Source organism: Oncorhynchus mykiss, chromosome 23 (genome assembly GCF_013265735.2).
Source record: "Oncorhynchus mykiss isolate Arlee chromosome 23, USDA_OmykA_1.1, whole genome shotgun sequence".
NCBI lineage: Eukaryota > Metazoa > Chordata > Actinopteri > Salmoniformes > Salmonidae > Oncorhynchus > Oncorhynchus mykiss.
The window spans coordinates 8,023,090-8,046,770 of NC_048587.1; the positions used below are offsets into that span (position 1 = coordinate 8,023,090).

The window sequence follows — 23,681 nt, forward strand, 5'->3', positions numbered from 1 at the left end:
TCCCTGTTTTTAATAATTAATTAGTATTTCCCCATTTTTAATCATGAATTAGTAATTCCCTGTGTTTAATAAGGAATTAGCAATTACCCCTGTTTTAATAAGGAATTAGACATTTCTTATGTGACCTGTTGCGTCCTATATTTAGTTTCTAATTGTGCGTAGCCATAGAAACGACCTTCCCAGAGCCACCTTGTTCTTTTTCAGGAGGGGGTTTGTGCACAAAAAATGATCACACCAAAGCTAATCCATTCTAGTGTTTTGTTCTCATTGGGAGTGGCCTATGATTACGTATGTACTTAATATTAGTCGAGATCTAATGTGCTAAATCAAATGGTTGAGAGCTGGAGCAGTGGAAATGCGTTCTCTAGAGTGATGAATCATGCTTCACCATCTGGCAGTCCGACGAACGCATCTTGAGTTTGGCGGATGCCAGGAGAACGCTACCTGTCCTACTGCATAGTGCCAACTGTAAAGTTTGGTGGAGGAGGGCTGTTTTTCATGGTTCGGGCTAGGCCCCTTAGTTCCAGTGAAGGGAAATCTTAATGCTACAGCATACATTCTAGACAATTCTGTGCTTCCAACTTTGTGGCAGCAGTTTGGGGAAGGCCCTTTCCTGTTTCAGCATGATAACAATGCCCCTGTGCACAAAGCGAGGTCCATACAGAAATGGTTTGTCGAGATCGGTGTGGAAGAACTTCACTGGCCTGCACAGAGCCCTGACCTCAACTCCATCAAACACCTTTGAGAAAAATTGGAACGCCGACTGGGAGCCAGGCCTAATCGCCCAACATCAGTACCCGACCTCACTAATGCTTTTGTGGCTGAATGGAAGCATGTCCCCGTATTGATATTCCAACATCTAGTGGATAAGCCTTCCCAGAAGAGTGGAGGCTGTTATAGCAGCAAAGGAGGGACCAACTCCATATTAATGCCCATTATTTTGGAATGAGATGTTCAACAAGCGGGTGTCCACATACTTTTGGTCATGTAATTGACTATCTGATGTGCTATGTTACACCCTGTTGTGTATTACTTTAGTTCTGTACTATAGGTTGGTTGAAGAGATGTCAGTCAGTTAAACAGGTTGGCCAGAGAGAGCAAACAGAGAACATCATGTGGCAACAGAAGGCATTGAAGCACCTCACCCAGTGCTCATTATTTGATGCACATAAATATTTATCCAATCCATTGATGCTTACATTGCCATCCTTTGCTGTATATATTTTTGTTTTGAAATAAAATAAATAATTCAGACTTGTATAAATAAGGAAGTGTCAATGTTTAATGCAGAAAGTGTATAAAGGGATTTATGATTGTGTAAGGTTGATTCCTCAGCAGAGTAGGCTGATGTACATGTGGGTCTACAGGAGAGAAGGCGAATGAATGAATGAATGAATGGCACGAGAGACTTAATAACAGCAGGTCAGGCTGAACTGAGTGGTGAGTATGGAGCGGACCAACAGCATGGAACCAACTAGTATGGAACCGCTTGTAGTGTCAACTTAAAATATAATATATATATTCTTCTTCTTTTTTTATATATATAAAATCCCCAAAATTGACCTGACATGGAAATGCCCGTAGTTGCAGAATCACCCAATTACGAGACCGTGATACTACGAATGTTCTGCCTTGTCATGTTATGTCTTGACAGGTAGGTGGCGCCAAAACTCAGCTATAGCCATACAACAAAGCTGGAGGTTTTAAGGTGGGAACACGTCACCCCACTATCAAAGATTTCTATAACTAACCCAAGATATACCAGAGCCTGTCCTTTCCAATGAGAGCAAATGAATCATAGTGGGCAGAACAAGGAAGGAGGTGGGCAGAGCCAAGCACGAGCTAGTGAGATCCTATTGGCGTGTTCTAGAGTTTATTTGCATATTTCTGTTAAGGGAACGCCTACTCTGAAGAGTACGTGTACAATAACCAAATTCGCTCTTGCACTCCTAAACAACGCATTTTTTTTAAACATTTGGCAAAGCGTAAAATCTACAAAACATCTACTATGTTTGTTACAGACTCTAGTTTTGGAAACAGAAACCCGTATGGAGATCAAATGTTTCATCGATGAGAAAATTTTGCAGATTGTAGGCCAAAATCCATCTGGCTCCATCTTCTCCCACAGCCGGCTATTGGGGTTCCTCTTATCACCATATTAGGTAGTGAGTGGAAACGCCAACCGGTTTCTTCACATTTATACAGCCAGTGAAAGATCTGGCTCATTGTTCCATCTGTGCCACTATCATCTAAGGGGAATGTAAATTATAGGTAAGGTTCGGGTTTAGGGTAGGGACGTCCCAATGAGCTCATATAGGAATGACTGTAATTTATAGGTTGGATTCTTTTTTTTCATTTACTTCAGACGTGATGTCTTGCTAAGGTTTTCACTCACTTTGCAGGCATGTCGTAGGATTGGTCAGAGGGGAACACATGTTGAAGAACTGCTGCTGATTGGTTGTGTTGAATCAGACGACGTAAGCTGTTGTGCGGGTGATTTTACCAGGTGAACCGCCCTAGTGCCATTATGACCTAAAGTAACCTCTTCTTGACAAGGTGATGTAACCATAACCTCCATCAAACACAATGCATATGTAATTATCCTACATTCACCAATGGGAAATGAACACAGTCTTATTGTGTTGGCGGGGTGTGTCAGAGTCATATGGGATATATCCCAAATGGCTCCATATTCCCTATATAGTGCACTACTTTTGAAAAGAGGGCCCTGGTCAAGTTAAGCACTATATTGGCAATAGGGTGCCATTTGGGGAGCAGATAATATCTACATTCATAGTCCTACCCAGACATGATTCCTGGAGCTCTAGCCAGCTTTGAATTTTAGGGGAACCCTCGACTTGCAATTTACTGAGAGCTTTGGCCTCAAAGACAAAGATGTTCTATCTATCTAGCCATGGATCTGTTAAGTAAATCAAATAAAAATGTATTTACGCCGAATACAACAGGTGTAGGTAGACCTTACAGTGAAATGCTGAATACAACAGGTGTAGTAGACCTTACAGTGAAATGTTGAATACAACAGGTGTAGTAGACCTTACAGTGAAATGTTGAATACAACAGGTGTAGTAGACCTCACAGTGAAATGCTGAATACAACAGGTGTAGTAGACCTTACAGTGAAATGTTGAATACAACAGGTGTAGTAGACCTTACAGTGAAATGCTGAATACAACAGGTGTAGTAGACCTTACAGTGAAATGTTGAATACAACAGGTGTAGTAGACCTTACAGTGAAATGCTGAATACAACAGGTGTAGTAGACCTTACAGTGAAATGCTGAATACAACAGGTGTAGTAGACCTTACAGTGAAATGCTGAATACAACAGGTGTAGTAGACCTTACAGTGAAATGCTGAATACAACAGGTGTAGTAGACCTTACCGTGAAATGCTGAATATAACAGGTGTAGTAGACCTTACAGTGAAATGCTGAATACAACAGGTGTAGTAGACCTTACAGTGAAATGCTGAATACAACAGGTGTAGTAGACCTTACAGTGAAATGCTGAATACAACAGGTGTAGTAGACCTTACCGTGAAATGCTGAATACAACAGGTGTAGTAGACCTTACAGTGAAATGCTGAATACAACAGGTGTAGTAGACCTGACAGTGAAATGCTGAATACAACAGGTGTAGTAGACCTTACAGTGAAATGCTGAATACAACATGTGTAGTAGACCTTACAGTGAAATGCTGAATACAACAGGTGTAGTAGACCTGACAGTGAAATGCTGAATACAACAGGTGTAGTAGACCTTACAGTGAAATGCTGAATACAACAGGTGTAGGTAGACCTTACAGTGAAATGCTGAATACAACAGGTGTAGTAGACCTTACAGTGAAATGTTGAATACAACAGGTGTAGGTAGACCTTACAGTGAAATGCTGAATACAACAGGTGTAGTAGACCTTACAGTGAAATGCTGAATACAACAGGTGTAGTAGACCTTACAGTGAAATACTGAATACAACAGGTGTAGGTAGTCCTTACAGTGAAATGCTGAATACAACAGGTGTAGGTAGACCTTACAGTGAAATGCTGAATACAACAGGTGTAGGTAGACCTTACAGTGAAATGCTGAATACAACAGGTGTAGGTAGACCTTACAGTGAAATGCTGAATACAACAGGTGTAGTAGACCTTACAGTGAAATGCTGAATACAACAGGTGTAGGTAGACCTCACAGTGAAATGCTGAATACAACAGGTGTAGTAGACCTTACAGTGAAATGCTGAATACAACAGGTGTAGTAGACCTTACAGTGAAATGCTGAATACAACAGGTGTAGGTAGACCTCACAGTGAAATGCTGAATACAACAGGTGTAGTAGACCTTACAGTGAAATGCTGAATACAACAGGTGTAGTAGACCTCACAGTGAAATGCTGAATACAACAGGTGTAGGTAGACCTTACAGTGAAATGCTGAATACAACAGGTGTAGGTAGACCTTACAGTGAAATGCTGAATACAACAGGTGTAGTAGACTTTACAGTGAAATGCTGAATACAACAGGTGTAGGTAGTCCTTACAGTGAAATGCTGAATACAACAGGTGTAGTAGACCTTACCGTGAAATGCTGAATACAACAGGTGTAGTAGACCTTACAGTGAAATGCTGAATACAACAGGTGTAGTAGACCTGACAGTGAAATGCTGAATACAACAGGTGTAGTAGACCTTACAGTGAAATGCTGAATACAACATGTGTAGTAGACCTTACAGTGAAATGCTGAATACAACAGGTGTAGTAGACCTGACAGTGAAATGCTGAATACAACAGGTGTAGTAGACCTTACAGTGAAATGCTGAATACAACAGGTGTAGGTAGACCTTACAGTGAAATGCTGAATACAACAGGTGTAGTAGACCTTACAGTGAAATGTTGAATACAACAGGTGTAGGTAGACCTTACAGTGAAATGCTGAATACAACAGGTGTAGTAGACCTTACAGTGAAATGCTGAATACAACAGGTGTAGTAGACCTTACAGTGAAATACTGAATACAACAGGTGTAGGTAGTCCTTACAGTGAAATGCTGAATACAACAGGTGTAGGTAGACCTTACAGTGAAATGCTGAATACAACAGGTGTAGGTAGACCTTACAGTGAAATGCTGAATACAACAGGTGTAGGTAGACCTTACAGTGAAATGCTGAATACAACAGGTGTAGTAGACCTTACAGTGAAATGCTGAATACAACAGGTGTAGGTAGACCTCACAGTGAAATGCTGAATACAACAGGTGTAGTAGACCTTACAGTGAAATGCTGAATACAACAGGTGTAGTAGACCTTACAGTGAAATGCTGAATACAACAGGTGTAGGTAGACCTCACAGTGAAATGCTGAATACAACAGGTGTAGTAGACCTTACAGTGAAATGCTGAATACAACAGGTGTAGTAGACCTCACAGTGAAATGCTGAATACAACAGGTGTAGGTAGACCTTACAGTGAAATGCTGAATACAACAGGTGTAGGTAGACCTTACAGTGAAATGCTGAATACAACAGGTGTAGTAGACTTTACAGTGAAATGCTGAATACAACAGGTGTAGGTAGTCCTTACAGTGAAATGCTGAATACAACAGGTGTAGTAGACCTTACAGTGAAATGCTGAATACAACAGACCTTACAGTGAAGTGCTGAATACAACAGGTGTAGTAGACCTTACAGTGAAATGCTGAATACAACAGTTGTAGTAGACCTTACAGTGAAATGCTGAATACAACAGGTGTAGGTAGACCTTACAGTGAAATGATGAATACAACAGGTGTAGTAGACCTTACAGTGAAATGCTGAATACAACAGGTGTAGGTAGACCTTACAGTGAAATGATGAATACAACAGGTGTAGTAGACCTTACAGTGAAATGCTGAATACAACAGGTGTAGGTAGACCTCACAGTGAAATGATGAATACAACAGGTGTAGTAGACCTTACAGTGAAATGCTGAATACAACAGGTGTAGTAGACCTCACAGTGAAATGCTGAATACAACAGGTGTAGTAGACCTTACAGTGAAATGCTGAATACAACAGGTGTAGGTAGACCTTACAGTGAAATGATGAATACAACAGGTGTAGTAGACCTTACAGTGAAATGCTGAATACAACAGGTGTAGGTAGACCTTACAGTGAAATGATGAATACAACAGGTGTAGTAGACCTTACAGTGAAATGCTGAATACAACAGGTGTAGGTAGACCTCACAGTGAAATGATGAATACAACAGGTGTAGTAGACCTTACAGTGAAATGCTGAATACAACAGGTGTAGTAGACCTCACAGTGAAATGCTTAATACAACAGGTGTAGTAGACCTTACAGTGAAATGCTGAATACAACAGGTGTAGTAGACCTTACAGTGAAATACTGAATACAACAGGTGTAGGTAGTCCTTACAGTGAAATGCTGAATACAACAGGTGTAGGTAGACCTTACAGTGAAATGCTGAATACAACAGGTGTAGGTAGACCTTACAGTGAAATGCTGAATACAACAGGTGTAGGTAGACCTTACAGTGAAATGCTGAATACAACAGGTGTAGTAGACCTTACAGTGAAATGCTGAATACAACAGGTGTAGGTAGACCTCACAGTGAAATGCTGAATACAACAGGTGTAGTAGACCTTACAGTGAAATGCTGAATACAACAGGTGTAGTAGACCTTACAGTGAAATGCTGAATACAACAGGTGTAGGTAGACCTCACAGTGAAATGCTGAATACAACAGGTGTAGTAGACCTTACAGTGAAATGCTGAATACAACAGGTGTAGTAGACCTCACAGTGAAATGCTGAATACAACAGGTGTAGGTAGACCTTACAGTGAAATGCTGAATACAACAGGTGTAGGTAGACCTTACAGTGAAATGCTGAATACAACAGGTGTAGTAGACTTTACAGTGAAATGCTGAATACAACAGGTGTAGGTAGTCCTTACAGTGAAATGCTGAATACAACAGGTGTAGTAGACCTTACAGTGAAATGCTGAATACAACAGACCTTACAGTGAAATGCTGAATACAACAGGTGTAGTAGACCTTACAGTGAAATGTTGAATACAACAGGTGTAGTAGACCTTACAGTGAAATGCTGAATACAACAGGTGTAGTAGACCTTACAGTGAAATGCTGAATACAACAGGTGTAGTAGACCTTACAGTGAAATGCTGAATACAACAGGTGTAGTAGACCTTACAGTGAAATGTTGAATACAACAGGTGTAGTAGACCTTACAGTGAAATGCTGAATACAACAGGTGTAGTAGACCTTACAGTGAAATGTTGAATACAACAGGTGTAGTAGACCTTACAGTGAAATGCTGAATACAACAGGTGTAGGTAGACCTTACCGTGAAATGCTGAATACAACAGGTGTAGGTAGACCTTACAGTGAAATGCTGAATACAACAGGTGTAGGTAGACCTTACAGTGAAATGCTGAATACAACAGGTGTAGTAGACCTTACAGTGAAATGTTGAATACAACAGGTGTAGTAGACCTTACAGTGAAATGCTGAATACAAGAGGTGTAGTAGACCTCACAGTGAAATGCTGAATACAACAGGTGTAGTAGACCTTACAGTGAAATGCTGAATACAACAGGTGTAGGTAGACCTCACAGTGAAATGCTGAATACAACAGGTGTAGTAGACCTTACAGTGAAATGCTGAATACAACAGGTGTAGGTAGACCTTACAGTGAAATGATGAATACAACAGGTGTAGTAGACCTTACAGTGAAATGCTGAATACAACAGGTGTAGGTAGACCTTACAGTGAAATGATGAATACAACAGGTGTAGTAGACCTTACAGTGAAATGCTGAATACAACAGGTGTAGGTAGACCTCACAGTGAAATGATGAATACAACAGGTGTAGTAGACCTTACAGTGAAATGCTGAATACAACAGGTGTAGTAGACCTCACAGTGAAATGCTGAATACAACAGGTGTAGTAGACCTTACAGTGAAATGTTGAATACAACAGGTGTAGTAGACCTCACAGTGAAATGCTGAATACAACAGGTGTAGTAGACCTTACAGTGAAATGCTGAATACAACAGGTGTAGGTAGACCTTACAGTGAAATGCTGAATACAACAGGTGTAGGTAGACCTTACCGTGAAATGCTTACTTACAAGCCCTTAGCAACTAGCCCAGTGGTTAGAGCATTGTGTTAGTAACCAAAAGGTTGCTGTATCGAATCCCTGAGCTGATGTCACGGTGTTTGACACGGTGTCTGATCCCCTGTAGGCCGTTGTGCCATTGATCAAGGCACTTAACCTCCACAAAGTAGACCTGCACTCTTAGTCGCATGTTGTCAACACGTGGTCAACCCTCCATCTGGAGAGCTTCTGGGTGTTCAGGCTTGACTTTTGATCCATCCCTGAAACACCCAAGTCTGCTTATCAAGGTCCTGTTGAGCAACTGATGTTTAGGCTACAATGTGGTTAGAGCAGGGCTTGAACAAAAGCCTGCACACCCAGTAGCTCTCCTGCAGTGGTGCAAAGTACTTAAGTAAAAAAATACTTTGAAGTACTACTTCAGTTGTTTATTGGGGTACTTTATCATTTATATTTTTAACAACTTTTACTTTTACTTCACTACATTCCTAAAGAAAATGATGTACTTTTTACTCCATATATTTTCCCTGACACCCAAAAGTACTTCGTACATTTTAAATGCTTAACAGGACAGGAAAATGGTCCAATTCGCACACTTATGAAGAGAACATCCCTGGTCATCCATACTGCATACATACTCTGATCTGGTGGACTCACTGAACAGAGAACATCCCTGGTCATCCCTACTGCCTCTGATCTGGAGGATTCACTAAACAGAGAACATCCCTGGTCGTCCCTACTGCCTCTGATCTGGAGGACTCACTAAACAGAGAACATCCCTGGTCATCCCTACTGCATCTGATCTGGAGGACTCACTAAACAGAGAACATCCCTGGTCGTCCCTACTGCCTCTGATCTGGTGGACTCACTAAACAGAGAACATCCCTGGTCATCTCTACTGCCTCTGATCTGGAGGACTCACTAAACAGAGAACATCCCTGGTCCATCCCTACTGCCTCTGATCTGGAGGACTCACTAAACAGAGAACATCCCTGGTCATCACTACTGCCTCTGATCTGATGGACTCACTAAACAGAGAACATCCCTGGTCATCCCTACTGCTTCTGTTCTGGTGGACTCACTAAACAGAGAACATCCCTGGTCCTCCCTACTGCCTCTGATCTGGAGGACTCACTAAACAGAGAACATCCCTGGTCCTCCCTACTGCCTCTGATCTGGAGGACTCACTAAACAGAGAACATCCCTGGTCGTCCCTACTGCCTCTGATCTGGAGGACTCACTAAACACAAATGCTTTGTTTTTAAATTATGTCTGAGTGTTGGCGTGTGACCCTGGCTGTATATAAGGAATTTATATAAGGAATTTATATAAGGAATTTATATAAGGAATTTTGCATTATTGGTACTTTTACTTTTGATACTTAAGTATATTTAAAAATACTTTTAGACTTTTACTCAAGTAGAATTTTAGTGGGTGACTTTCACTTTTACTTGAGTCATTTTCTTTTAAAGTATCTTTACTTTTACTCCAGTATGAGAATGTAGTACTTTTTTCACCACTGCTATCCTGGAGGATGGTTGCTACCCTTCATATAAAATATTGCAGATGGATATATTGATCAGATGGATATATTGATCAGATGGATATATTGATCAGATGGATATATTGATCAGATGGATATATTGATCAGATGGATACATTGATCAGATGGATACATTGATCAGATGGATACATTGATCAGATGGATACATTGATCAGATGGATATATTGATCAGATGGATACATTGATCAGATGGATATATTGATCAGATGGATATATTGATCATATGGATAAGGTAGGATACTTCAAAGCAAGGTATCTAAAGCCTTAATGCTCAAATCAGTTTTGTTTTTCAAATCCATTTCGGACTACTGACTGTCCAAACAGCGTGGCCAAATCCGTTTTGGACTACTGACTGTCCAAACAGCGTGGCCAAATCCGTTTCGGACTACTGACTGTCCAAACAGCGTGGCCAAATCAGTTTCGGACTACTGACTGTCCAAACAGCGTGGCCAAATCCGTTTTGGACTACTGACTGTCCAAACAGCGTGGCCAAATCAGTTTCGGACTACTGACTGTCCAAACAGCGTGGCCAAATCCGTTTTGGACTACTGACTGTCCAAACAGCGTGGCCAAATCCGTTTCGGACTACTGACTGTCCAAACAGCGCCGCCAAATCTGTTTTGGACTACTGACTGTCCGAACAGCTCGGCCAAATCCGTTTCGGACTACTGACTGTCCAAACAGCGCGGCCAAATCCGTTTCGGACTACTGACTGTCCAAACAGCGTGGCCAAATCCGTTTCGGACTACTGACTGTCCAAACAGGGTGGCCAAATCCGTTTCGGACTACTGACTGTCCAAACAGGGTGGCCAAATCCGTTTTGGACTACTGACTGTCCAAACAGCGTGGCCAAATCCGTTTCGGACTACTGACTGTCCAAACAGGGTGGCCAAATCCGTTTTGGACTACTGACTGTCCAAACAGCGCGGCCAAATCCGTTTCGGACTACTGACTGTCCAAACAGCGTGGCCAAATCGGATTTGTGTGTGTTCAAACAGCAGTCATTTGCAGACAAGGCTACCCTAGTCGTCATAGTAACAACAGGTGTATGCCATAGTGGTGTAGTGTAGGCTGATTAGTGGTGGTGCTTGTGCTTCCTATCACTCAGACGTTATGTAGCAAGCTAAGATTATGCAAATAAATAGGATTTGAGTCACTTCAAACTGCCAATGTGAACACGGCTTAACTGTTTATATATAAGGCTCAAATATTCATATTTCAGGAGATATCTATGCACAGCACAGGAGGCCGCTGAGGGGAGAACGGCCCATAATAATGACAGGAACGGCGCAAATGGAATGGCATCAAACACCTGGAAACTATGGAAACCAGGTGTTTGATGTGTTTGATACCATTCCATTGATTCCACTCCAGTCATTACCATGAGCCTGTTCTCCCCAGTTAGGGTACCACCAACCTCCTGTGATGCACAGCAAGTCATTTGTCAATTCTTACCATTTTTGTTGCCGCAATTACACGGCTACGGTTTAATAGAGGGTAATCCCAGTTTTCCAACGGTGCAGATTTATTTAGGCTAGTGCGGGTGGAAAGGCGACAACGACATTAATGCTTAGTTATAATTAACTAGCGAGATAACTGCTACACGTTGTTTTGAATTGGCTATCTACACTGAACAAAAATATGAATGCAACATGTAAAGTGTTGGTCCCATGTTTAATGAGCTGAAATAAAAGATCCCTGAAATGTTCCATACGCACAAAAATATTATTTCTCTCAAATTTTGTGCACAAATTTGTTTACATCCCCGTTAGTGAGCATTTAACCATTGCCAAGATAATCTATCCACATGACAGGTCTGGTATATCAAGAAGCTGATTAAACAGTATGATCATTGCACAGGTGAACCTTGTGCTAGGGACAATAAAAGGCCACTCTAAAATGTGCAGTTTTGTCACACAACGCAATGTCACAGATGTCTCAGGTTTTGAGGGAGTGTCCAATTGGCATGCTGACTGCAGGAATATTCACCAGAGCTGTTGCCAGAGAATCTAATGTTCTCTACGATAAGCTGCATCCAGAATTTGGCAGTACGTCCAACTGGCTTCACAACCGCAGACCACGTGTAACCACGCCAACCCAGGACCTCCACATTCGGCTTCCTCACCTGCGGGACCGTCTGAGACCAGCCACCAGCCTGCGGGATCATCTGAGACCAGCCACCTGGACAGTTGACTGTCAGAAACCGTCTCAGGGAAGCTCATTTGTGTGCTCGTCGTCCTCACCAGGGCCTTGACCTTGAATCCCGGTTTCAACTGTACCAGGCAGATGTCAGACAACGTGTATGGCGTCGTGTGGGCGAGCCGTTTGTTGATGTCAACGTTGTGAACACAGTGCCCAATAGTTGCAGTGGGGTTATGGTATGGGCAGGCATAAACTGTGGACAATGAACACAATTGCATTTTATCGATGGCTATTTGAATCAACACAGATACCGTGACGTGATCCTGAGGTCTATTGTCGTGCCATTCATCCGCCGCCATTACCTCATGTTTCAGCATGATAATGCACGGCCCCATGTCACATGGATCTGTACACAATTCCTAGAAGCTGAAACTGTGTTTGTTCTTCCATAGCCTGCATTCTCACCAGACTTGTCACCCATTGAGCATGTTTGGGATGCTGTGGATCTATGTGTACGACAGCGTGTTCCAGGTCCCGCCAATATCCAGCAACTTTGCACAGCCATTGAAGAGGAGTGGGACAGCATTCCACAGGCCACAATCAACAGCCTGATCAACTCAATGAGAATGAGATGTGTCTTGCTGCATTAGGTAAATGGTGGTCACACCAGATACAAGGGGCACAACTTTGGTTTTAGAAGTGGGGGGGACATACAGTTTAAGTCGGAAGTTTACATACACCTCAGCCAAATACATTTCAACTCAGTTTTTCACAATTCCTGGCATTTTATCCTAGTAACAATTCCCTGTCTTAGGTCAGTTAGGATCACCACTTTATTTTAAGAACGTGAAATGTCAGAATCATAGAAGAGAGAATTATTTATTTCAGCTTTTATTTATTTCGTCACATTCCCAGTGGGTCAGAAGTTTTCATACACTCAATTAGTATTTGGTAGCATTGCCTTTAAATTGTTTAACTTGGGTCAAATGTTTCAGGTAGCCTTCCACAAGCTTCCCACAATAAGTTGGGAGAATTTTGGCCCATTCCTCCTCACAGAGCTTGTGTAAGGGAGTCAGGTTTGTAGGCCTCCTTGCTCGCACACACTTTTTCAGGTCTGCCCACAAATGTTCTATAGGCTTGAGGTCAGGGCTTTGTGATGGCCACTCCAATACCTTGACTTTGTTGTCCTTAAGCCATTTTGCCACAACTTTGGAAGTATGCTTGGGGTCATTGTCCATTTGGAAGATCCATTTGCGACCAAGCTTTAACTTCCTGACTATTGTCTTGAGATGTTACTTCAATATATCCGCATAATTTTCCTGCCTCGTGATGCCATCTATTTTGTGAAGTTCACCAGTCCCTCCTGCAGCAAAGCTCCCCCACAACATGATGCTGCCACCCCCGTGCTTCACGATTGGGATGGTGTTCTTCGGCTTGCAAGCCTCCCCCTTTTTCCTCCAAACATAACAATGGTCATTATGGCCAAACAGTTCTATTTTTATTTCATCAGACAAGAGGACATTTCTCCAAAAAGTACGATCTTTGTCCCCATGTGGAGTTGCAAACCGTAGTCTGGCTTTTTTATGGCGGTTTTGGAGCAGTGGCTTCTTCCTTGCTGAGCGGCCTTTCAGGTTATGTCGATATAGGACTCGATTTACTGTGGATATAGATACTTTTGTACCTTTTCGCAGCAAAGTTCATTCATCTCTAGGAGACAGACCGTGTCTCCTTCCTGAGCGGTATGACGGCTGCGTGGTCCATGGTGTTTATACTTGCGTACTATTGTTTGTACAGATGAACGTGGTATCTTCAGGCGTTTGGAAAATGCTCCCAAAGATGAACCCGACTTGTGGAGGTCTACAATTTTTTTTCTGAGGTCTTGGCTGATTTCTTTTGATTTTCCCATGATGTCAAGCAAAGAGGCACTGGGTTTGAAGGTAGGCCTTAAAATACATCGACAGGTACACCTCCAATTGACTCAAATTATGTCAATTAGCCTATCAGAAGCTTCTAAAGCCATGACATTGTTTTCTGGAATTTTCCAAGCTGTTTAAAGGCACAGTCAACTTAGTGTATGTAAACTTCTGACCCACTGGAATTGTGATACAGTGAATTATAAGTGAAATAATTTGTCTGTAAACAATTGTTGGAAAAATTACTCGTGTCATGAACAAAGTAGATGTCCTAACCGACTTGCCAAAACTATAGTTTGTTAACAAGAAATTTGTGGAGTGGTTGAAAAATTAGTTTTAATGACTCCAACCTAAGTGTATGAAAACTTCTGAGCACAAATATATATTAAAAAAAAATATATATATATATATATATATATATATATATATATATATTTATTTATTTATTCATTTATTTATTTGTAAAATCCAGACAGATAAACACTCCAAACGTCTGCATGGTCCTAAAGCACACATTTTCCTTGGTTTGTATCACATTCCAATGATAAAATAGGGGAATGTGGTGGGGACTTGTTGCGCCGCTGCCAGATACTGGTTTTCTGATCCACACGGTGTCTGTGACCAACAGTTGCATATTTGTATTCCCAGTCATGTGAAATCTATAGATTCGGGCCTAATGAATGTATTTCAATTGACTGATTTTCTTATATGAACTGTAAACTCAGTAAAAAATATTTTAAATTGTTGCATGTTGCGTTTATATTTTAGTTCAGGGTAGTTAGTCTGTTGTCTGTCATTATGTTATACCTGCTGCTGAATTGCCGCGCTCTCTCTCCTCGGGCAACATACCACTCATACTGGCACACGTGCAGTGTACAACAGTCACGCAATGAATGGTCCTTCCGGTAATGGCTGATATGTCGATTTTTAAGTGATTGATCATATTTAAAAGTGTGCCTTCATTAATTAATTATATTAACAAAAAATATTAAACTCATTTCAATTACATTTCATGACCTTAAAAACCCTAATTTGACACCATGCCATTCAGGCTGGCGCATTTTCAATCTGCACAATCTGGAACAGCCTACAGTCATGCATAGTTTCACAGACTAGCGGCAAATCAATTTCAACAAAGCGGAATCAGGAAATGAATGCCAAAATGTCATTGCTATTCAATGCAGATCCCGCCTTCCATTCCGTTTTGATCACCGTGTTCTGCCTCGGTGTGTGAATCTGCGCCGGCGACATGCTACTTTGTTTTACAGAGGAGCTGGTTTGCAATTACCAAAAAATGTGAAGTCCGGGTACGGAGCTCGTCGGGACAGCTCCGGCCCAAGTCAAGCAATCTTAGACATCATCTCTCACTGCATTCCCATCATTGCAGGGCAACCGTGTGGGTGTGGCTGTATCAATGGACAAAGTATTCTTCTCCTCTTTCTTCAGTGTTTGAATGAAAGTGGTGATATTAAAAAAAAGATATGATGAATGAATCAAGCACATTAAAGACATGCCTATTTTCACAAAGCGCATGAACCACCGAAACCACTGAAATGTGGTGTGACATTGAGGCTTCCTGTTGAATTCATCATATAGGTGTGGAAAGCACAGCACTAGAGACGTGGTAACATCACATGGCAAAGCTGAAGCAGAGAGCGCAGGAACGATTGTAGCCTATCTACTATCTAATGGCTGAAGATAGTTCCATCATGCTGACAGTGTCGCGATCACTGATGATCCAAACCAACCGTTTGATGTTTTTAGCATGGACTACTGGTATTGTCAGTATTGCACTCAATTTCTAGAGTGCCAATCCAATAAAACATCTAAACTGTTTGTGTAAACCTGTACAATAGATTATTATTGATCAATATCGTATTAATGAGATGTGACTAAAGTAGGCCTACACTTTCTCCATCCAATATCCAATCTTTCATCTTTCATCTTTGTACTGTAGTCATAAATCAAATCCAACTTTATTTGTCACATGCGTCGAATACAACATGTTTAGACCTTACCGTGAAATGCGTATTTACAAGCTCTTTTAACCAACAGTGCAGTTCAAGAAATAGTTAAGAAAATATTTACCAAAAAAAATCAAAAGTAACACAATAAAATAACAATAACGAGGCTATAAACAGGGGGTACCGGTACCGAGTAAATGTGCGGGGGTACAGATTAGTCGAGGTAATTCGTACATGTGACTATGCATAGACATGAAAACCAGACTGTAGTATATTATTATGTAAATGATGAGAATATTCTATTAACAAGTTATTGTAACAACGTGAACATCAGATAACAGGGCAACCAATGAAACGAGGCGAGAAAGGTGGTATCAAACCCAGCTTGTCCAATTACAGTCTCGCAAATATCTTCTCCAAACCCCGGAGCACCTAGCAAGGTAAACGGCTTCAGCAACACTGGAACTTAGGTCATCACAGTGTTATTATATTATTTTCAATTCAGTGCCGTTTACCACCATTTGAAACTGGATTCTGTCATATTTGTTCGCATCAATTAACAGAAGTAGTCTTCATAAGGTACGTTTGATATTTAATTGAATATAATACGGGGATGTTTCATCCAACATTAGTTAACTAACGTACGCGGTGTCTTGATACCAGTGTTCAACATCACCCAGCAACAGACAGGTTTCGTCACCATCGTGCAACGTTTAACCACAATTTCGAGTGACATTAGTTACAAATGTCAATTTCTGCAGAAACATTACATTTAATTCACATTCACGCCACTATTTTATGACTGTTGTGTTGTCTCGTTATTTTGAAGGTAACAAAATGTCTGCTTTCGTTGCCAGTTTCATTCATCAACAAAATCACGGCGAGGATGACTGACACGGAGATCGAGGGTCCGGGGAGACACAGGAACGGTGATGTGCTCGCAGAATCGGCGACAAAAAGAGATGATGTGTTTGATGAAACGTACAAAGAGAAAGAAGGTCCTAAACCTTCCATGATAATCGTGTGGAGAAATATCATATTGATGACTTTATTGCACATTGGAGCCGTGTACGGCATCACCCTCGTCCCATCTGCTCACGTTTTGACCTGGGCTTGGTGTAAGTATGATAAAGCTAACCCACTTGTTATTTCAAATGAACTGAGTTTTCATATTGTTTTTTATGGCGTAGTTAATTTTCACCTCGGATTGGGCACACAGCACAGCTGGATTCGCCAGTCTTCAGTGCTGCGTAGCGCAAGCTCCCCTGCCTCTTTCTCTCTCCCCTGCTGGTGAACACGGATGGTTGTCATTTCTCTGCAAATGTAATACTATAATAACCAGACATGTAGAAAGTTCTAGAAACAATTGTTATTATGCATTCATTAAAAAAAACTCCTAACCAAATATGATTATTGTATCCCGGAGATAAACTCCAAATGAATGATTCTATGGAAAAGAGACATTCTAATCTGTGAAACCTTCCACTCCGTTTGACGTGTCTATTATTATTCACTATCGCTCGTTTATACTCTGTTATGGAATAGCAGACCCTTTTTCTGGATTAGATGGCAAACAAATGAATGAATGTTTTTAGGAAAACCAGAGAGTACAGGACCCATTCTCTGCCACCTGATGCTATTCATGTTTATGGTCATGTTTCCTCTGTTTATCATGCAAATGATCCTGCGCGCGAGGAGCTGTTGTCACATGACCGTTGAAATATATTTTGTTCCTCTATCTTCCTTGTTCTCTCTCTTTCCACACAGTTGTGTTTTGCTTTTTAACAAGTGCTTTAGGAGTGACTGCGGGGGCTCACCGGCTATGGAGCCACAGGTCCTACAAAGCCTCGTTACCTCTCAGAATCTTCCTTGCCACTGCCAACTCCATGGCCTTTCAGGTACAACATGGGTCTTTCCCACCTCACCTTTATTGAACCGGGTTGAACATCAGAAGACAGACGATAGCGGTACACACACAAAAACCTCTTCCATTGTTATGATGAACAAACTTTCCCGAAGTATCATTCTGTTAGCCTGGTCAAGCAGACAACAAAGCATGCACTCAGAATGTGAGCTGTCGTGAGATCAGGCTGTAATGGAGAATGTTCATTCGAATTGTGCTAATTTACAGTGCCTTTGGAAAGGATTCAGACCCCTTGACTTTATCCACATTTTGTTACGTTACAGCCTTAATCTAAATTGGGTTGAAATATATTTGTATACACAATACCCCATAATGACAAAGCGAAAACAGGTTTTGGGATATTTTTGCTAATGTATAAAAAATAATTATTATATATATATATATATATATATATATATATATATATATATATATATATATATATACATATTTACATAAGTATTCAGACCCTTTGCTATGAGACTCAAAATTGAGCTCAGCTGCCTCCTGTTTCCATTGATCATCCCTGAGATGTTTCTACAACTTGATTGGAATCAACCTGTGGTAAATTCAATTGATTGGACATGATTTGGAAAGACCCACACCTGTCTATATAAGGTCCCACAGTTGACAGTGCATGTCAGAGCAAAAACCAAGCCATGAAGTCGAAGGAATTGTCCTTAGAGCTCCGAGACAGGACTGTGTTGAGGCTCCGATCTGGGGAAGGGTACCAAAACATCCCTGCAGCATTGAAGGTCCCCTTAAACACAGTGGCCACCATCATTCTTAAATGGAAGAAGTTTGGAACCAACAAGACTCTAGTTGTAGCTGGCCTCACGGCCAAACTGAGCGATCGGGGGAGAAGGGCCTGGGTCAGGGCTGTGACGACGAACCCGATGGTCACACTGACAGAGTTCCTCTGTGAAGATGGGAGAACCTTCCAGAAGGACAACCATCTCTGCAGCACTCCACCAATCAGGCCTTTATGGTAGAGTGGCCAGATGGAAGCCACTCTTCAGTAAAAGACACATGACAGCCCTTTGTGCTGTTGTCTGTGCCCAATAATGTTTGTACCATGTTTTGTGCTGCTACCATGTTGTGCTGCTACCATGTTGTGCTGCTACCATGTTGTGCTGCTACCATGTTGTGTTGCTACCATGTTGTGCTACTACCATGTTGTGCTGCTACCATGTTGTGCTGCTACCATGTTGTGCTGCTACCATGTTGTGTTGCTACCATGTTGTGCTGCTACCATGTTGTGTTGCTACCATGTTGTGCTGCTACCATGTTGTGTTGCTACCATGTTGTTTTGTCATGTGTTGCTGCCTTGCTATGTTGTTGTCTTAGGTCTCTCTTTATGTAGTGTTGTGTCCTTTTGGTAGGCCGTCATTTTAAATAAGAATTTGTTCTTAACTGATTTGTCTAGTTAAGTAAAGGTTAAATACTAAACAAATACATAAAAACAGCCTGCTTGGAGTTTGCCAAAAGGAACCGAAAGACCATGAGAAACAAGAATCTATGATGAAACCAAGATTAAACTCTTTGGTATGATTAACATCTGGAGGAAACCTGGAACCATCCCTACGGTGAAGCATGGTGGTGGCAGCATCATGTCTGGAGGAAACCTGGAACCATTCCTACTGTGAAGCATGGTGGTGGCAGCATCATGTCTGGAGGAAACCTGGAACCATCCCTACGGTGAAGCATGGTGGTGGCAGCATCATGTCTGGAGGAAACCTGGAACCATTCCTACTGTGAAGCATGGTGGTGGCAGCATCATGTTGTTGGGTTTGTTTTTCAGTGGCAGGGACTGGGAGAAGTCAGGATCGAGGCAGAGATGAACGGAGCAAAGTACAGAGAGGTCCTTGATGAAAATCTGCTCCAGAGCGCTCAGGACCTCAGACTGGGGCGAACGTTCACCTTCCAACAGGACAATGACCCTAAGCACAGCCAAGACAACGCAGGAGTGGCTTCGGGACAAGTCTCTGAATGTCCTTGAGTGGCCCAGCCAGAGCCCAGACTTGGACACGATCGAACATCTCTGGAGAGACCTGAAAATAACTGTGCAGCGACACTCCCTATCCAACCTATCATAGCTTGAAAAGATCTGCAGAGAAGAATGGGAGAAACTCCCCAAATACAGGTGTGCCAAACTTGTAGCGTCACACCCAAGAAGACTCAAGGCTGTAATCGCTGCCAAAGGTGCTTCAATAAAGTACAGAGTAAAGGGTCTGAATACTTATGTAAATGTGATATTTCCGTTGTTGTTTTTTTCATACATTAGCAAAAATGTTTTTGTTTTTTTAAATCTATACACTGTATATATATTTTTGTTTTGTCATTATGGGGTATTGTGTGTAGATTGATTATAATTATTTTTCAAATCAATTTTAGATTAAGGCTGTAACTAACCTAACAAACGTTTGGAAGAAGTGAATGGGTCTGAAAACTTGCCCAAGGCCCTGTGTATGTCACATGCAATGGATTTTTGTCATGTAATTTGAGTTGACAACACAGCAAAGATTGAAAGGTACACTTCCTGTTTTTATTTCCTGGATTGGTCTAGTTTGAAGCTAACAACGTTTCGGCCAATGTAATAATTCCATGCAGAAGCGTTTGAAAATAAACAAATTCATTGGACCAGCGTCGCGTCGCTGATTCTACAGGATTAGCGATATAAAAAAAGGACTGGATGTGTATTTTAGCCGTACTGAAAGTTCGCCATGAATGTGGAGAATAAACACAATCGTAGTTAATTTCAGCTGACTACTCAGTAAACACAGAATAACTGTCGTTCTGGTCATTTAAACATTTTTCAAATGATCTACATCCACTTTTATTACTTGATGTCCCGACCGCTGGTCACGTGTTCAATGCTCATCCTGTAGAATCGGCACCGGCACTGAATGCGGTGCCGATTCGTTATCCTAGTGAGGACCAGACCACTGTCCTGACTGTGTGTGTGTGTATACTGTCATTATCCTAGTGAGGACCAGACCACTGTCCTGACTGTGTGTGTGTGTATACTGTCATTATCCTAGTGAGGACCAGACCACTGTCCTGACTGTCTGTGTGTGTATACTGTCATTATCCTAGTGAGGACCAGACCACTGCCCTGACCGTGTGTGTGTTTATACTGTCATTATCCTAGTGAGGACCAGACCACTGCCCTGCCGGTGTGTGTGTGTATACTGTCATTATCCTAGTGAGGACCAGACCACTGCCCCTGCAGCTCTGCTAGATTACGTCTCTATCTGCTCTGCCACTTGGGATATTGGATCTGATCTGACCAATGAATGTGTTTCCTTTCGAACGCTCCTCATGTAATTATTCCGCTGTCTTAACCAGTATATTAACGACCTCGACATGGGTACACTCCAAATGGCTGCAAAGTCCACCCATTATGCCATCAGGCCCGTTCTATGGATTATTCCGGCGCCGACAGAGATGGCCGCCTCGCTTCGCGTTCCTAGGAAACTATGCAGTTTTTTGTTTTTTTACGTATTATTTCTTACATTAGTACCCCAGGTCATCTTAGGTTTCATTACATACAGTCGAGAAGAACTACTGAATATAAGAGCAGCGTCAACTCACCATCAGTACGACCAAGAATATGTTTTTCGCGACGCGGACCCTGTGTTCTGCCTTACAAACAGGACAACGGAGTGGATCCTATGCAGCGACCCAAAAAAACGACTCCGAAAGAGAGGGAAACGAGGCGGTCTTCTGGTCAGACTCCGGAGACGGGCACAGCGCGCACCACTCCCTAGCATTCTTCTTGCCAATGTCCAGTCTCTTGACAACAAGGTTGATGAAATCCGAGCAAGGGTAGCATTCCAGAGGGACATCAGAGACTGTAACGTCCTTTGCTTCACTGAAACATGGCTCACTGGAGAGACTCTATCCGAAGCGGTGCAGCCAACGGGTTTCTCCATTCATCGCGCTGACAGAAACAAACATCTTTCTGGTAAGAAGAGGGGCGGGGGCGTATGCCTCATGGCCAACGTGACATGGTGTGATGAAAGAAACATACAGGAACTCAAATCCTTCTGTTCACCTGATTTAGAATTCCTCACAATCAAATGTAGACCGCATTATCTACCAAGAGAATTCTCTTCGATTATAATCACAGCCGTATATATCCCCCCCCAAGCAGACACATCGATGGCTCTGAACGAACTTTATTTAACTCTCTGCAAACTGGAAATGATTTATCCGGAGGCTGCATTCATTGTAGCTGGGGATTTTAACAAGGCTAATCTGAAAACAAGACTCCCCAAATTTTATCAGCATATTGATTGCGCAACCAGGGGAGGAAAGACCTTGGATCATTGTTACTCTAACTTCCGCGACGCATATAAGGCCCTGCCCCGCCCCCCTTTCGGAAAAGCTGACCACGACTCCATTTTGTTGATCCCTGCCTACAGACAGAAACTAAAACAAGAGGCTCCCACGCTGAGGTCTGTCCAACGCTGGTCCGACCAAGCTGACTCCACACTCCAAGACTGCTTCCATCACGTGGACTGGGAGATGTTTCGTATTGCGTCAGATAACAACATTGACGAATACGCTGATTCGGTGTGCGAGTTCATTAGAACGTGCGTTGAAGATGTCGTTCCCATAGCAACGATTAAAACATTCCCTAACCAGAAACCGTGGATTGATGGCAGCATTCGTGTGAAACTGAAAGCGCGAACCACTGCTTTTAATCAGGGCAAGGTGTCTGGTAACATGACCGAATACAAACAGTGCAGCTATTCCCTCCGCAAGGCTATCAAACAAGCTAAGCGCCAGTACAGAGACAAAGTAGAATCTCAATTCAACGGCTCAGACACAAGAGGCATGTGGCAGGGTCTACAGTCAATCACGGACTACAGGAAGAAATCCAGCCCAGTCACGGACCAGGATGTCTTGCTCCCAGGCAGACTAAATAACTTTTTTGCCCGCTTTGAGGACAATACAGTGCCACTGACACGGCCTGCAACGAAAACATGCGGTCTCTCCTTCACTGCAGCCGAGGTGAGTAAGACATTTAAACGTGTTAACCCTCGCAAGGCTGCAGGCCCAGACGGCATCCCCAGCCGCGCCCTCAGAGCATGCGCAGACCAGCTGGCCGGTGTGTTTACGGACATATTCAATCAATCCCTATACCAGTCTGCTGTTCCCACATGCTTCAAGAGGGCCACCATTGTTCCTGTTCCCAAGAAAGCTAAGGTAACTGAGCTAAACGACTACCGCCCCGTAGCACTCACATCCGTCATCATGAAGTGCTTTGAGAGACTAGTCAAGGACCATATCACCTCCACCCTACCTGACACCCTAGACCCACTCCAATTTGCTTACCGCCCAAATAGGTCCACAGACGATGCAATCTCAACCACACTGCACACTGCCCTAACCCATCTGGACAAGAGGAATACCTATGTGAGAATGCTGTTCATCGACTACAGCTCGGCATTCAACACCATAGTACCCTCCAAGCTCGTCATCAAGCTCGAGACCCTGGGTCTCGACCCCGCCCTGTGCAACTGGGTACTGGACTTCCTGACGGGCCGCCCCCAGGTGGTGAGGGTAGGCAACAACATCTCCTCCCCGCTGATCCTCAACACTGGGGCCCCACAAGGGTGCGTTCTGAGCCCTCTCCTGTACTCCCTGTTCACCCCCGACTGCGTGGCCACGCACGCCTCCAACTCAATCATCAAGTTTGCGGACGACACAACAGTGGTAGGCTTGATTACCAACAACGACGAGACGGCCTACAGGGAGGAGGTGAGGGCCCTCAGAGTGTGGTGTCAGGAAAATAACCTCACACTCAACGTCAACAAAACTAAGGAGATGATTGTGGACTTCAGGAAACAGCAGAGGGAACACCCCCCTATCCACATCGATGGAACAGTAGTGGAGAGGGTAGCAAGTTTTAAGTTCCTTGGCATACACATCACAGACAAATTGAATTGGTCCACTCACACAGACAGCATCGTGAAGAAGGCGCAGCAGCGCCTCTTCAACCTCAGGAGGCTGAAGAAATTCGGCTTGTCACCAAAAGCACTC

The 23,681-nt window shown here is 42.6% G+C and overlaps 1 protein-coding gene across 3 annotated transcripts in view; it reads left to right on the forward strand.

Moving 5' to 3' along the window:
* Positions 1 to 2,413: 2,413 nt before the first annotated feature.
* LOC110513904 (acyl-CoA desaturase-like) overlaps positions 2,414 to 23,681 on the forward strand; it is a 29,907-nt gene continuing 8,639 nt past the window's right edge. The window contains exons 1-3 of one of the 3 annotated variants that reach the window (XM_036960211.1): positions 2,414 to 2,506; positions 16,585 to 16,845; positions 17,495 to 17,625. In XM_036960211.1, the coding sequence (XP_036816106.1) occupies positions 16,614 to 16,845; positions 17,495 to 17,625 (363 nt within the window). In that variant the 5' untranslated portion in view covers positions 2,414 to 2,506; positions 16,585 to 16,613. Of the gene's footprint in view, positions 2,507 to 16,127; positions 16,307 to 16,556; positions 16,846 to 17,494; positions 17,626 to 23,681 lie in introns of those variants that run through there. The other 2 variants (XM_036960210.1, XM_036960209.1) reach the window with 2 other exon arrangements.